A 15,315-nucleotide genomic window follows, 5' to 3' on the forward strand; every position below is an offset into this window, starting at 1 on the left:
GTCTGGTGGCGAGGGACCGTCCACATGCAAAAGCACCGCAAACGTTTTAAGAAATCACAGTAATATCACTCCTGGTTCACTGGATTACCTTCCAATTATTTATTTCAATTGCACATTACATCACTGTAAATAAATTTGAGGTTTGAACATTTAACTTTGCATATATCATCTATGAGGTAGCATCAGACATCATTGCGCTGCTGAAGCGGTTATATATGAGATGTCACACATTTGGGTTGGGTTCATCGTGACATGATGTTGTTTTTAATCTGATCATCTCTTCCCTTGGATGTGCGCGTATTTCCCATCTCGCAATCCCACAATGGCTCATTGCATGCCACAATGTGAAATCCTTGCATGGAGCGAACCTGTCAAGAGAAACGCCTGCCTATTAGGGCATCCCGGGTCTCTCTTGCTCTTAATTCCAGAGGACATTCTGCTTCCTCTACTATGCCATCATGTTGGTGTTGCCATCGTCCTCATCAGAAACTCCATCTTCATCTGATGATGCCTTAGACACCTTGAACCTCCTCAATGGCGTCTCCCCTTTACATCACCAGGTTATACAAGGCGCAGCAAACAATCCTGAATGCCCGTGCTGGCGCATACTGCAGTGATCCTCCTGACTGGTCCAGACAACTAAATCTCATCTTGAGCAGGCCAATCGTTTGTTCGATTGTCACTCTTGTGGCCGCATGGCTCTCATTGACGCGTTCCTCAGCATGACCCCTTGGGATTCTCACGGGTGTCATCAGCCATGTCTTCAACGGATAGCCCCTGTTGCCAAGTATCCAACCTTCCAGTTTGTCTGGGGGACTGAAAAGAGCAGGAATGTGAGAGTTTCTGAGTATGTATGCATCATGGCAACTCCCTGGGTACCGTTCACAAACCTGCATGATTCTCTTGCGATGATCGCATACAAGCTGCACGTTCAATGAATGAAAGACTTTTCGGTTAATGAATGTCCCTGAATGACCTGCTGGTGATCTAATTGCCACATGAGTACAGTTTACCACGCCCTGAACCTTTGGGAACCCGGCTATTGCGCTGAATCGTCTTGCTCTTTCAGCATTGCTGGTTTTGTCCGTTTTGAAACTAATGAAATTGTTAGCACGGCTGAACAGTGCATTAGTCACAACCTTTATGCAGTGGTGTGCAGCCTTCTTCTGCACTGGCGTTCCGACAGGTGCAGGCAGTTCAGACGCAGTCGGGATACCCTGCCTATTGGGTAGGCGCGTCTCCTGACATGTGTTCGCTTTCCCCCGACTTTGCTACCTGCTCTCCCTCCCACATAACGAGGAGACAATTGACCAGCTGATTGCGCAAGCCTATGCCCAGCTTTCCTTCTGATTGGGGCATGGTCCTCCTCCTCTGAAGAGTTGCCACCAGAATGCACAATTCCCATTGTTGGACTGGTTACCAGATTCAAATACAAAATCTCTTAAGTTCCAGCTGTCAGGACAGGCACACACAACCCCCTTCCTTCCACTCACTTACTCAGAACAGATAGGTCCCGAGCTGTAGTGAGTCAGACTCAGTTGGAGCCCACTGCGCAAGCTACAAATGTCGACAATTTATATAACACACAAAAACGTTCACAGATAAGCCAACACCAAAAGCTTTATCTGCAACACCCACACTGATTGCCTGCCTTACGCCCTTTTAAAGTTGCCGGGTCCCTGACACGATCAGTGACCCGATTCACGGCCGTAAAATCAGATGGCCACGTAAATTTCTAGTCAACTGGCTTCTCAATTACTTTAAGTGCCTTGAAATTAATTGCCGTCGGGCGTGCGAGTGGCAACTCAATCGCGCCTGACTTCCTGGATTGCAAAATGCTGTCTGTGCGTAATGACTCCGGGGACCCAATCCAACATCATCGGATGCCATTTTCCACCTGGATGCCTCTGAACTGACCTGATTAAGGTAAGTAAAATTCCAGCCATTGACTCTGCTTCCATCATTAACTCCAGTAATACCTCCTTTAGATTCAATCACTCTGTATAAAAACATTTCTCCTGCTCTCTATCTTAAATCTTAGTTAATGTTACACCGATGTCCCCTAATTCTGGAACCCACAATCATACATAAAAGCTTTATTTAGTATCTCTACCATACCTTCATTATCCATAATTAAACTCCCTCCTTCATGCCTAAATGGTCCTACCTCCTCTTACTAACTTTTTACTTCCCATATGCTTATAAAAGCCTATTTTCTTTTATATTATTGGTTAGTCATTTTTCCGTATTCCCTTTTACCCCTACTAATTTCCCTTTTCACCTTCCTAGTGCGTAGCTCATATTCATGGTGATTATCTTTAGCATAGTTTGCCCAACTTCATCATATAACTCCCTTTTAAGTTTCAGTTTAGTTTTAGTAAAGAAACAAAATGTCAAAATGCACATCTAGCCCTGTTTGATTATCAAAACATGCCTGGAGATAGAATTGCATCACCAGCATAATTATAGAATGCCAAATAAACTTTCCAGATCAGACTGACTGCAATCACAAAATATCTCATGCACATCAAAAGGAAACAAAAGATACATCATAACGGAGGATCTCATCATTGAATGCCAATGCTACCAGGATATAGAGTCAGGCTGCACGTAACAAAGCAAAATGAATGGAAATCCAGTAGTTATTGCTTATAAAAGAAATGAGTCAAGATCATCCATTATAACAGCAGACGATCAAGAGTTGAGAACCATCAGAAATAATCTCATCAAAATGTCTGAAATGTAGAAGCCAGTTTGAGAAAAGCCAACAGATAGAACGGAAACACTGATACAACAAACTAAACCAGTGATTACTATGAGTGAACCAGAACAGAGAACAGAGAAAACAATCAGAATCTGAAACCCATCTTGTCGATTTGACATGTTTTAGTTAAATATCATATAATAATACTCTTCCCCATACAGAGTTGAGAGTTTATTTTAGTGTTTGTATGCTTAAAAATAGTTGTGTTTTCTGAACAAAAGGGAAATGTAACAAAATGTAAACAGTTGTACAAACCCATCCAAATGTCAGAGAAAAGATATATAAACATCGAGGTTGAAATTTGTCCTGGGGAAAACGGATGATAGCATATTTAATGCAAATGTCTCAGCGGGTGATCAGGCGCAATTGGTTGTTTTGTACTACTGTTGAAGACAAACTTCACTCCCATCATGTGCTCAGAGAAAGAAGCAAACAATTTGCATGTAACCTGAGATTTGCTATGAGCAGTCTCCCAAGGTCTCATTTTCCAACAGGCTACAAACTTTTGCAGAAATCTTACCCGATTGCCCCCTGCCAAATGAAGGGGCACTCATGGCAATATAGTGTCCCTAGCACGGCCAAACTAAAGATCAGAAAAGGAAACACAAATTGGAATTTGGGACAGGACTCTATAGGTCAGGCACTAACTGAATGAACTTTCCTGGGGAACTTTTCTTCTTGTTTTCCACTTTTCCATTGTTCAAATGAGCCTGACACTCAACACCACATGAAAAATGTACCCACACAGCAGCTGTCAACAAGCAAGACTGTGAATGCATTTTGAGATGTGCAGATGCTGTAAATGCTGTCACAGTACTTAAAAAAATGTTGGTACTTAAAACTCAGTTTGATGATTTTTTATTTCAAAATGGGATTCAAATACATAGCTAAAATCTTTACTGACTAATCCTGTGACCAGTAATAGAATAACTGCCTGTTCAAGATGGTGATCAAGGACTTCAAAGAAGAATGAATAGTTACAAGACTTTATGGAGCGTTAAAAGCCTACACGTTTATGATAATGCCAACTAAAAATACACTGTACCGTCTGTATTTTAAAGAATTATTAAGAAATGACACTTTTCCACTGGCAGCAAATCCTTCATTATTCATTTATTACTTTGTCATTTGTCAATAATGTGGTCTTCCTCGCTGTTGTCAGGAAAATAGATTACTGTAGTTACTCATGGTGCGGTTACAGTGATTAGACATACTTGTCATTCTTAGCAAGCTATAGCGATAACAGATGACTAAACTGATGAGGCATCTGTTACTTTTTTTGCTCCTCCAATATCCTCCTCTCATCAAAGTAGTAACTTAAACACAGAGATGGGTTGCTTGCATACTAGCTGTCCTTCAGCACCTCACCCAAGTGTCTATTCTCGAGTGTTGATGGATATACAGTCAACAGAGGTATAAAGAATAATAGACCTTCCTTTAATATATATATTATATATATTCATTGATTTATATATTGTCAAATCATTGATTTCTGAATCATTCATTGTATAAAGCTACATGCTGTGTTTAATGGAGTGCAGTTGGTGGTTATTTATATACAAAATAGACAATAAATATACAAACGTAACAAACATAACATAAGAACTAGGAGCAGGAGTAGGCAATTCAACCCCTTGAGCCTGCTCCGCCATTCAATACGATCATGGCTGATCTCATCTCGGCCTCAACTCCACTTTCCTGCCCGTTCTTCATAACCCTTCAACTCATTACTAATTAAAAGTTTGTCTATCTCCTCCTTAAATTTAGAACAAAGAACAAAGAACAGTACAGCACAGGAACAGGCCATTCGGCCCTCCAAGCCTGCGCCGATCTTGATGCCTGCCTAAATTAAAACCTTCTGCACTTCTGGGGAGCGTATCCCTCTATTCCCTTCCTATTCATGTATTTGTCAAGATGCCTCTTAAACGTCTCTATCGTACCTGCTTCCACGACCTCCCCCGGCTGCAGGTAAAGAACTTGCCTCGCACATCCCCTCTAAACTTTGCCCCCCTCACCTTAAACCTATGTCCCCTAGTAACTGACTCTTCTACCCTGGGAAAAAGCTTCTGACTATCCACTCTGTCCATGCCGCTCATAACTTTGTAAATCTCTATTATGTCGCCCCTCCACCTCCGTCGTTCCAGTGAAAACAATCCGAGTTTATCCAACCTCTCTTCATAGCTAATGCCCTCCAGACCAGGCAACATCCTGGTAAACCTCTTCTGTACCCTCTCCAAAGCCCCCACGTCCTTCTGGTAGTGTGGCGACCAGAATTGCACGCAATATTCCAAGTGTGGCCTAACTAAAGTTCTGTAAAACTGCAGCATGACTTGCCAATTTGTATACTCTATGCCCCCACCGATGAAGGCAAGCATGCCGTATGCCTTCTTGACTACCTTATCCACCTGCGTTGCCACTTTCAGTGACCTGTGGACCTGTACGCCCAGATCTCTCTGCCTGTCAATACTCATAAGGGTTCTGCCATTCACTGTATACTTCCCACCTGCATTAGACCTTCCAAAATGCATTACCTCACATTTGTCCGGATTAAACTCCATCTGCCATTTCTTCGCCCAAGTCTCCAACCGATCTATATCCTGCTGTATCCTCTGACAATCCTCATCACTATCCGCATCTCCACCAACCTTTGTGTCGTCCGCAAACTTACTAATCAGACCAGCTACATTTTCCTCCAAATCATTTATATATACTACAAAGAGCAAAGGTCCCAGCACTGATCCCTGTGGAACACCACTAGTCACATCCCTCCATTCAGAAAAGCACCCTTCCACTGCTACCCTCTGTCTTCTATGACTGAGCCAGTTCTGTATCCATCTTGCCAGCTCACCTTTGATCCCATGTGACTTCACTTTTTGTACCAGTCTGCCAAGGACCTTGTCAAAGGCTTTACTGAATGTCTCGCTTTACTCAATGTCGCAGCATCCACTGCACTCTGGGGTAGTGAATTCCATAGACTCACGACCCTTTGTGAGAAGTAATTTCTCCTCATCTCTGTTTTAAATCTGCTACCCCTTATCCTACAACTATGGTCTCTTGTTCTCGATTGCCCCACCAGAGGAAACATCCTCTCTACGTCTACTTTGTCAATCCCCTTAAACATCTTATATACCTCAATTAGATCTCCTCTCATTCTTCTAAACTCTAGAGAGTAAAGGCCTAAACTGCTAAATCTCTCTTCATAAGACAAACCCCTCAACTCTGGAATCAATCTTGTGAACCTCCTCTGAACTGCCTCCAATGCAACTACATCCCTCCTCAAGTAAGGGGACAAAAACTGTATGCAATACTCCAGGTGCGGTCTCACTAATACAGTTGCAGCAACACTTCCCTACTTTTATACTCTATTCCTTTAGCAATAAATGGCAAAATTCCATTTGCCTTCCTTATTACCTGCTGCACCTACATACTAGCTTTCTGCGATTCATGCACGAGGACACCCAGATCCCTCTGCACCGGAGCACTCTAAAGTTTCTCTCCATTTAGATAATAATTTGCCTTTCTATTCTTCCGACCAAAATGGGTAACCTCACACTGATCCACGTTAAACTCCATCTGCCAAATTTTGGCCCATTCACCTAACCTACCCATATCTGTTTGTAAATTTCTTATTTCTTTATTGCAGCTTACTATCCCACCTATTTTAGTGTCATCTGCAAATTTGGCTATAGTACCTTCTAGCCCTGCATCCAAGTCATTAATATAGATTGTAAATAGTTGGGGCCCGAGGACTGAACCCTGTAGCACCCCACTAGTTACATCTTGCCAACCAGAAAAGGAACCATTTATTCCAACTCTGTGCTTTCTGTTGGTTAGACAATCCTCTATCCAAGCTAATAAATTGCCCCTAACCCCATGTGATCTTACCTTGTGCATTAACCTTTTGTTCGGCACCTTATCAAATGCCTTCTGGAAGTCCAGATAAACTACATCTACAGGATCCCCATTATCCACTTTACCTGTTACATCTTCGAAGAACTCTAGCAAATTAGTCAAACACGATTTACCCTTCATAAAACCATGCTGACTCTGATGGTTTGTGTTTTGACTTTCTAAATGTCGTGTTATTACTTCCTTAATAATGGATTCTAACAATTTCCCAGCAACAGATGTTAAACTAACTGGTCTATAGTTTCCTACTTTCTGCCTCCCTCCTTTTTTGAATAAGGGTGTTATATTAACATTTTTCCAATCCATTTGAACTTTTCCCGCATTCAGGGAATTTTGGAATATTATAACCAATGGATCCACTATCTCCACTGCCACTTCCTTTAATACCCTAGGATGTAGGCCATCAGGCCCTGGAGACTTGTCTGCCTTCAATCCCAATAGTTTGCTCAGTACTTTATCCCAAGTGATGATGATTGTTCTAAGTTCCTCCCTTTCTATAACCTCTGCATGACTTGTGACTATTGGGATGGTACTAGTGTCCTCCACCGTGAAAACTGAGGCAGAATACTGATTAGTGTCTCCGCCATTTCTGTGTTCCCCACAACTAATGCCCCAGTCTCATCCTCCCAGGGACCAACATTCATTTTAGCTACTCTCTTCCCTTTTATATACTTGTCGAAGCTTTTGCTATCCGTTTTTATATTTTGCGCTAGTTTTCTTTCATAATTTACCTTTGCTCTTTTTATTACTTTTTTAGTAATCCTTTGTTGATCTTTAAAAGTTTCCCAAAATTCCAGCCTGCCACTGGTCTTTGCAAGTTGGTATACCTTAGTTTTTGTCTTTATGTTATTCTTAACTTCCTTGCTTAGCCATGTATGTTTTTGCCCCCTCTTACAATCTTTCTTCCTCTCTGGAATATATTTTAGTTGGGAGGAATTGAATATCTCCTTAAACATCTGCCACTGCTCATCAACTGTCCTACCTTTTAGTCTTCCTGCCCAATCCACTAGGGCTAAATCTGTCCTCATACCTATGTAATTACTTTTGTTTAACTCCAGAACGCTAGTGCGGGACTCCAGTTTCTCGCCCTCAAACTGAATGGGAAATTCTAGCATGCTATGATCACTCTTCCCTAGAGGATCATTAACTATGAGATCATTAATTAATCCCGCCTCAATACACAATACCAAATCTAGAATAGCCTGCTCCCTGGTTGGTTCCACAACATATTGCTCTAAAACACAATCTAATACATTCAATGATCTCTCCCTCATGGCTCCCCTTGCCAATATGATTAATCTGGTCTATATGCATATTAAAATCACCCATGATTATTGATGTACCTTTCTTACAAACGCCCAGTATTTCCTGATTTACACTGTACCCCACTGCGGAACTAATGTTTGGGGATCTATAGATTACTCCCACCAGGGACTTCTTTCCCTTGCTATTTCTTACTTCTACCCAGACTGATTCTATGTCATGCTCTCCAGTGCCTATATCAGTTCTCATGACAGCACTGATCTCTTCCTTTACTAACAAAGCTACACCGCCTCCTTTTCCTTCCTGCCTATCCTTCCGAAATACTGAGCACCCTTGGATATTCAATTCCCAAACCTAGTTTCCCTGCAACCACGTCTCATTAATCGCCACTAAATCATACCCATTCGTCTTTATTTGTACTGTTAACTCATGGGTGGCACAGTGGCGCAGTGGTTAGCACCGCAGCTTCACAGCTCCAGCGACCCGGGTTCAATTCTGGGTACTGCCTGTGCAGAGTTTGCAAGTTCTCCCTGTGTTTGCGTGGGTTTCCTCCGGGTGCTCCGGTTTCCTCCCACATGCCAAAGACTTGCAGGTTGATAGGTAAATTGGCCATTAGCAATTGCCCCTAGTGTAGGTAGGTGGTCGGGAAATATAGGGACAGGTGGGAATGTGGTAGGAATATGGGATTAGTGTAGGATTAGTATAAATGGGTGGTTGATGGTCGGCACAGAGTCGGTGGGCCGAAGGGCCTGTTTCAGTGTTGTATAACTAAACTAAACATTAATTTTATTCCGAATGCTTCGTGCATTCAGATACAAAGCCTTTAAGTTTGTTCTATTATCAAATTTCCCTACTCTTGTATGATTCCTTGGTGCAATATGACGCTCACAAGTTCTGTCCCTACCTTTTATTTTCTTGTAACAATCAGCAGCATCACTAACCTTCACTCCTACCTTCTTCTTTAACTTTGGCTTCCTGTTTTTCCATGCAACTGAACCCTCTCCCCCACTATTTTGTTTAAAGCCCTATCTACAGCCCTAGTTATGCAATTCGCCAGGACTCTGGTCCCAACATGATTCAGGTGGAGCCCATCCCATCAGAACAGCTCCCTCCTTCCCCAGTACTGGTGCCAATGTCCCATGAATTTGAACCCATTCCTCCCACAACAATCTTTGAGCCACGCATTTACCTCTTTAATCTTATTGACCCTGTGCCAATTAACTTGTGGCTCAGGTAGTAATCCTTTTGGTTCTGCTTTTTAATTTAGCCTCGAGCTGCTCATATTCCCTCAGCAGAACCTCTATCCTCGTTCTACCTATATCGTTAGCATCTACGTGGATCTTTCCCCTCCCACTCCAAGTTCCTCTGCAGCCCAGATGAGATATCCTGAACCCTGGCACCAGGTAGGCAACACAGCTTTTGGGACTCTCGATCCTGGCCACAGAGAAGAGTGTCTATGCCCCAAACTATACTATTCCCAATTATGACTACATTTCTCTTTTCTCCCCCCCCCCTTGAATGGCTCCCTGTACCACAGTGCTGTGGTCAGTTTGCTTATCCTCCCTACAGTGCCTGCTCTCGTCCACACAGGGAGCAAGAATCTCGAACCTGTTGGACAAGGACAAGGGCTGAGACTCCTGCAACACTGCCTTCTGGATCCCTCTACCTGCCTCACTCATAATCACACCCTCCTCTCCCTGACCACTGGCTGAATTCAAGGTAGTTAATCTAAGGGGTGTGACTGTCTCCTGAAACACAGCATCCAGGTAACTCTCCCCCTCCCTTATGTATTGTAGTGTCCGAAGTTCAGACTCCACCTCATCAGCTCTTGAGCCGGAGTTCCTCGAGTAACCAACACTTGCTGCACATGTGGTCACTAGGAACCACAATGGGGTCCACCAGCTCCCACATCATGCAGGTACAACACATCGCCTGGCCCTGCATCTCTATTTTATTTGATAGATTTTAATTTGTTTTTTAAATTCCCAACTGTTCTTTAGTTTTTAATCTGTAAAATATTTCTCCTATTCATCTTTAATCTGAAATCAACTTAGAATCGGTAATTAAAATTAGCAGTTACTTACCATCCAATGAACTTATGGTTTTCCTGTGATGTCACCTTTTTTCACTGTTTTTACTCCCTTAAATTACCCAAAAATTAGATTATTTACACTAGGAACCTTGATTCCCTAAAAAAACCCACTACCTACTATATTAAAAAAGAACTGTAGACCTTTCTCTTTAATTTAGTTACTTACCGAGCGATTTACTATTATTCCCTAACAGCTGTTACACACCAACCAATCACCTTGCAGCTTTCCTGTGATGTCACTGTTGACTTTTTTTCAAAACTCCAGCGTGCCTGGATGGTTCCTGGAAGGTAAGTCCCACTTGCTGAGTGAACTCTTTCTCTCTCTCCCGGCCTCTCTGTGCTCCGACTCCGCTCTCGCTGTTTCCCACTCACTGAATGAACTCTTGCTCTCTCTCCCGGCCTCTCTGTGCTATGGCTCTGCTCTCGCTGTTTCCCACTCGCTGAGTGAACTCTTGCTCTCTCTCCCGGCCTCTGTGCTACGGCTCCGCTCTCGCTGTTTCCCACTCACTGAATGAACTCATGCTCTTTCTCCCGGCCTCTGTGCTATGGCTCCGCTCTCGCTGTTTCCCACTCGCTGAGTGAACTCTTGCTCTCTCTCCCGGCCTCTCTGTGCTCCGGCTCTCTGTGCTCCATTCTCTCTCTGTGCTATGGCTCCGCTCTCGCTGTTTCCCACTCACTGAGTGAACTCTTGCTCTCTCTCCCGGCCTCTCTGTGCTCCGGCTATTGTTCCAATGCTTTTATCTCAGTGTGCTCACAGTGTGAATGTGGGAAGATGTACACTTATGAGATTTGCATAGGGCAAAGACCACAATTATATCAGAAATGCCTTGTTATGCCCTTACTCATTTCATTAGCCCAGTAAAGCATTTCAACTGCAATGCTAAAAATTAAAATGTAATTTTAAAAATCCAGGTCCATATGCAAACATATATCATTTCCAGAGTTTCCCTCGACATCTTCAAGGCAATGATCTAATTTACTAAAAACATCACTCTTCCTGTGTGTTGACAGCTGAGTTTTTCAAATGTCCAAAATAATTATTTTCCACTGTTTTTGGTGCTGGATTACAGCACTTTCTTTAAGAGAAAGAAACCCTCAGTTAACCTATCTAGATAAAGTAAAATCTCCAATTCAGTTGTGGGGTCACTGCACCAAAGACATTTCCTCCATCCAGAAATGCTAGTGCATATTTACTGAAGTGTTTGAACAAATCACACAGAATCCTCTAAAAAGATTTTTGTTTGTGGTACATGCAATCAGAGACAGAGATTCAATTATGCGTGACCTCCTATTCAATGGGGACTTAGGGTTGACTCTCCATTATTATATTACCAATCTGTTTGTTAATCCCCTGCAGAATTTCAGTTACAATGATTTTAACATCACACCTGCCAGAATTCCTGTACAGCAGGCAACAAGAACTAACAGTAAATACTATGACTATGTTATTTGATTGTGGAGTTCTAATATTTTAACTTTTCTAGCTGTTAGCTTTATCAGTTTGCTTGGCTTGACATAAAATGGTTCCCTTTGACTATTTGTGAAAATGGCTTGCATGCTTTTTAATTGGAAACTCTTATCATAAAGAGTCAATGCTATGCTATCAAGTCATTTGATTTACAATGTGTTGCAAAGCTGTGATTCATCTGTACCTATTCTCAATTGATACCAAGAGCACTTTAATGGAATCTGCTTTAGCTAGTTCATGGATCTGATATTGGTACTGATACTGAGAGATTTCATTCTCCCTTCATACATTCTTCATGTTGTTGTTGTTTCCCTTTATTTAGATATTTATCCAAAATTGGGACATTATCTATTAAAGCCTGTCTTCTGAATTTTGTTGCAATCAGCTAAACAACTGACTTTTATTTCAACATGAAGGACATCATGTCTCTTGGAGACCATAAAGGAGGTCACTTGTGTGGAAAATAGAAAAAATGGCACACTGGTGTAATAGGAATTGCTCTGCTGAGGTCTGGATTTGGAGTGGAACAGGAGGAGCTTTAGTCTGCATCTAGTTGTACTTTACCTGACCTGGAAGGCGTTCCATTCTCCTGCATTAACATGTCTGACCTTGATTAGCAGGATTATTTTTGAAAGGAACTTTATGAAAAGTCACATGTTATTATGAACATTCAAAATGTTTTATTTCGTTATTGTGGGGAAATCAACTGCTTCTTTATAATGGGAATAATTAACTAATTGTATATATTATTGGTATTAACTGACTGCTATTAAAAGAAAGTCTACTGATAATATGTCAGTTATTATACTGCATTTGTCATTATAAACTGATCAAGACTAGATAAACTGTCTCTTGGTGGCTGCTTCGCATGGCAATTGGCTATTTTGAATGCAAGAGCTGGCTGAAACTATTTGTACCAAAATTACTGAATATGTCAGAAAAGCAAAACACAAGCTTAGGTTAGCTGTCCCAGATCCATCAACTACAGGTTACTGTCTTGAACTGGCGTTAAAAAAGAAGAAAATGCACACAGTTATTCAGGCATACAAGGTACAGTTAAGAATCTGACAACATACAAACTGCAGCTATTAGTTTTTTGTTCTAGATGGAATAAATCAGCATATGCCTTTGTTCTCTGCTTTACTGCCCTGGTGCACAAAATATGAACAGATGCACTGAAACAATTAAAATCGCTGCTTCCTCCATGTCACCCAGAATTGGAAAAGAAATTGTAATCCTGATTAAATATGATTTATGTGCAAGAAGAAAAAAGTGGTCACAATGTCATTTAAAAACATTGCACCAACAGACCTTGGTCTGAAAACCATACATAAATCACAACAGAGTTCAAGTCATGCTTTATACCCCTCTCTGACAGATTAAAGATAAAGTGCTTGGTCAAAAATATCCACACAAAAAACTGTGGGAACCTGTCTTCTAATTCATTTTATCCTCCACAGTAATATTTGAGACCATTTTGACTCAGGATCAGACCAATTATTCACACACTAGCAACCAAAAAAATTGTCTTTGTATATTTCTTTACCATGCTTTGTATTTCATTCTGCTTACTAATAAAATGAATGCCTGCATCATGAGTTATATTTTCAAAATCTATTCTTCCTTTCCCTAACACTCTAATCCCTCACTAGCAGTACAGACATTAGGTGCAGTACTGTTACCCTCATTCTTTGAATGAAAGATTAAAGAGAACAGGTTCAAGAAAGTCAATGAGCAAACGGAAAATTATTACAGAGAGAAGTATTTCTTGGTAAAATCTCCTCCTTGACTGGAAATTTCCAGTCAGATTTTTGCCCGTCTGAATTGCCTACCTATTTATCCAATTATTAGGTGGTTGTTCCAAGAAATGCAGAAGTCAGCTAGAATATTCTTTAACACTAAAGTATTCTATAATATGTGGAATTTTAAGTCAGTCACATTAGGATTACCTACCAGGCAGATAAAGAAAAAAAATTGCAGGAATATTACATTAATAACTGAAAGCATCGAGCAGTATTTTGTCTGTCTACAAATGTCTGCAGCAGTCAATTAATGACTGGGAAACAATGAATTGGGTTTACTTTTATAATGTGCACTGTGTCGATGTAACAATCATTCTGTTACATCTATCACTGGATTGAGTGAAAAGGACAATCTTGCAAAATGGGCATGTAAAAATTGAAGGGTCAAATTGATCTTCCACAGAGAATAGGCAATAGCGAATTGGCAGCTTCTTTTACACAGTACCCAGTTATGTTTTCCCCAATGGAAAAGAAAATGGGGCAATGCTCCACTATTGTCTATTTCGTGCTACTGCCCAAGACCAATTTCACTACCTTTATGTTTATGATTACTAATGTCTATTGAGGGAGGTGCCACAATCTATGCTTATCTGGCCTCTGATCTATTGGACTAAACTTTCCCTCCTATATGGTTAGATTAGAAAAAGCGACAGCACTGGGGTAGAATTCAGCTACTTATTGTTTAATAATATGGCAGGAAATAAGTAGCAAAGAGTCCAGCTCAACAGAGTACTGTTTCGACAGAATACTTAACTCAGGGAATTTGGTGAGTGAGGGAATTCGACTCAGTGAGGGAAAAGGTGCTGTTTTGGTCTTTTATGAAACAAGAAGCGAGACCTGATGAGTAGCTGGTAACTGTTTCTTGGTTTTGAAGAAGAGTCATATCTGACTCGAAACGTTAACTCTGTTTCTCTCTCCACAGATGCTGCCAGACCTGCTAAGTATTTCCAGCATTTCTGTTTTTATTTCAGATTTCCAGCATCCATTGTATTTTGCCTTTATTTAAGATATTTATTTCCAGATAATAGGCTAGAAAGTAAAGGCATGACAGGGAACTTCAGCCCCATGAAATGCATATTCTCTACCAGGGAAATCCTGGCGCTTTTCATGGCATGGGTGACCACATTTGCAGGAAGACCACCAGCTAGAGCAGCAAGAGCTCTGGGTTTTGGAGCTGCAGTGGTGGCTGGAGTCACTACAAAGCATACGTGAGGTGGAGAGCTTCATGGATAGCACATTTCTGGAGGTGGCCACCCTGCAACAATTGGGTTGAATTTTATGGGCACCCATTCGCCCCACTGCACCCCCCCCCCCTCCAACCCCAGAGACAAGTTTGGAGGCGGGGGGCCCAAAGAATTGCGACGGGGGTCAGGGGCGAATGGCCCATCGCCTTCCCATCACAGCAGAATTTAGTCAGGACTGGGATAGGCCAATGACCGCCTTCCCGCCTGGAGGCCAATTCATAGAATCATAGAAAGTTTAAGGCACAGAAAGAGGCCACTGGGCCCATCGTGTCTGTGCCAGCCAAAAAACAATCCACCTATTCTAAGCCCAGCTTTCAACATTTGGTCCGTAGCCCTGCAGATTACAGCACTTGAGGTGCATATTCAGACTCCTTTTGAATGAGTTGAGGATTTCTGCCTCAACTACCCTTTGAGGCAGTGAGTTCAAGAACCCACCACCCTCTGGGTGAAAAAGGTTTTCCTCATGTTCCCTCTAATTTTTCTACCAATCACTTTAAATCTATGCCCCCCAGACACTGACCTCTCTGCTAAGGTAAATAGGCCCTTCATCTCCAGGCCCCTCAAAATTTTGTACATTTCAATCAGATCTCCCCTCAGCCTTCTCTGTTCCAAGGAGAACAACCCCAGCCGATCCAATCTTACCTCAGTAGCTGCATTTTTCCAGACCTGGCAACATCCTTGTAAATCTCCTCTGTACCCTCTCGAGTGCAATTACATCCTTTCTGTATTAAAGTGTCCAGAACTTCACACAGTACTGAAGTTGTGGACTAACC

At 41.8% G+C, this 15,315-nt stretch overlaps 1 protein-coding gene across 1 annotated transcript in view; it reads right to left on the reverse strand.

Moving 5' to 3' along the window:
* Positions 1-548: 548 nt before the first annotated feature.
* LOC137378306 (putative nuclease HARBI1) overlaps positions 549-15,315 on the reverse strand; it is a 28,397-nt gene continuing 13,630 nt past the window's right edge. The window contains exon 2 of the mRNA XM_068048567.1: positions 549-1,171. Within this exon, the coding sequence (XP_067904668.1) occupies positions 549-1,171 (623 nt within the window). The remainder of the gene's footprint in view (positions 1,172-15,315) is intronic.

The sequence above is a fragment of the Heterodontus francisci genome, chromosome 16, assembly GCF_036365525.1.
Source record: "Heterodontus francisci isolate sHetFra1 chromosome 16, sHetFra1.hap1, whole genome shotgun sequence".
Taxonomy (NCBI): Eukaryota; Metazoa; Chordata; class Chondrichthyes; order Heterodontiformes; family Heterodontidae; genus Heterodontus; species Heterodontus francisci.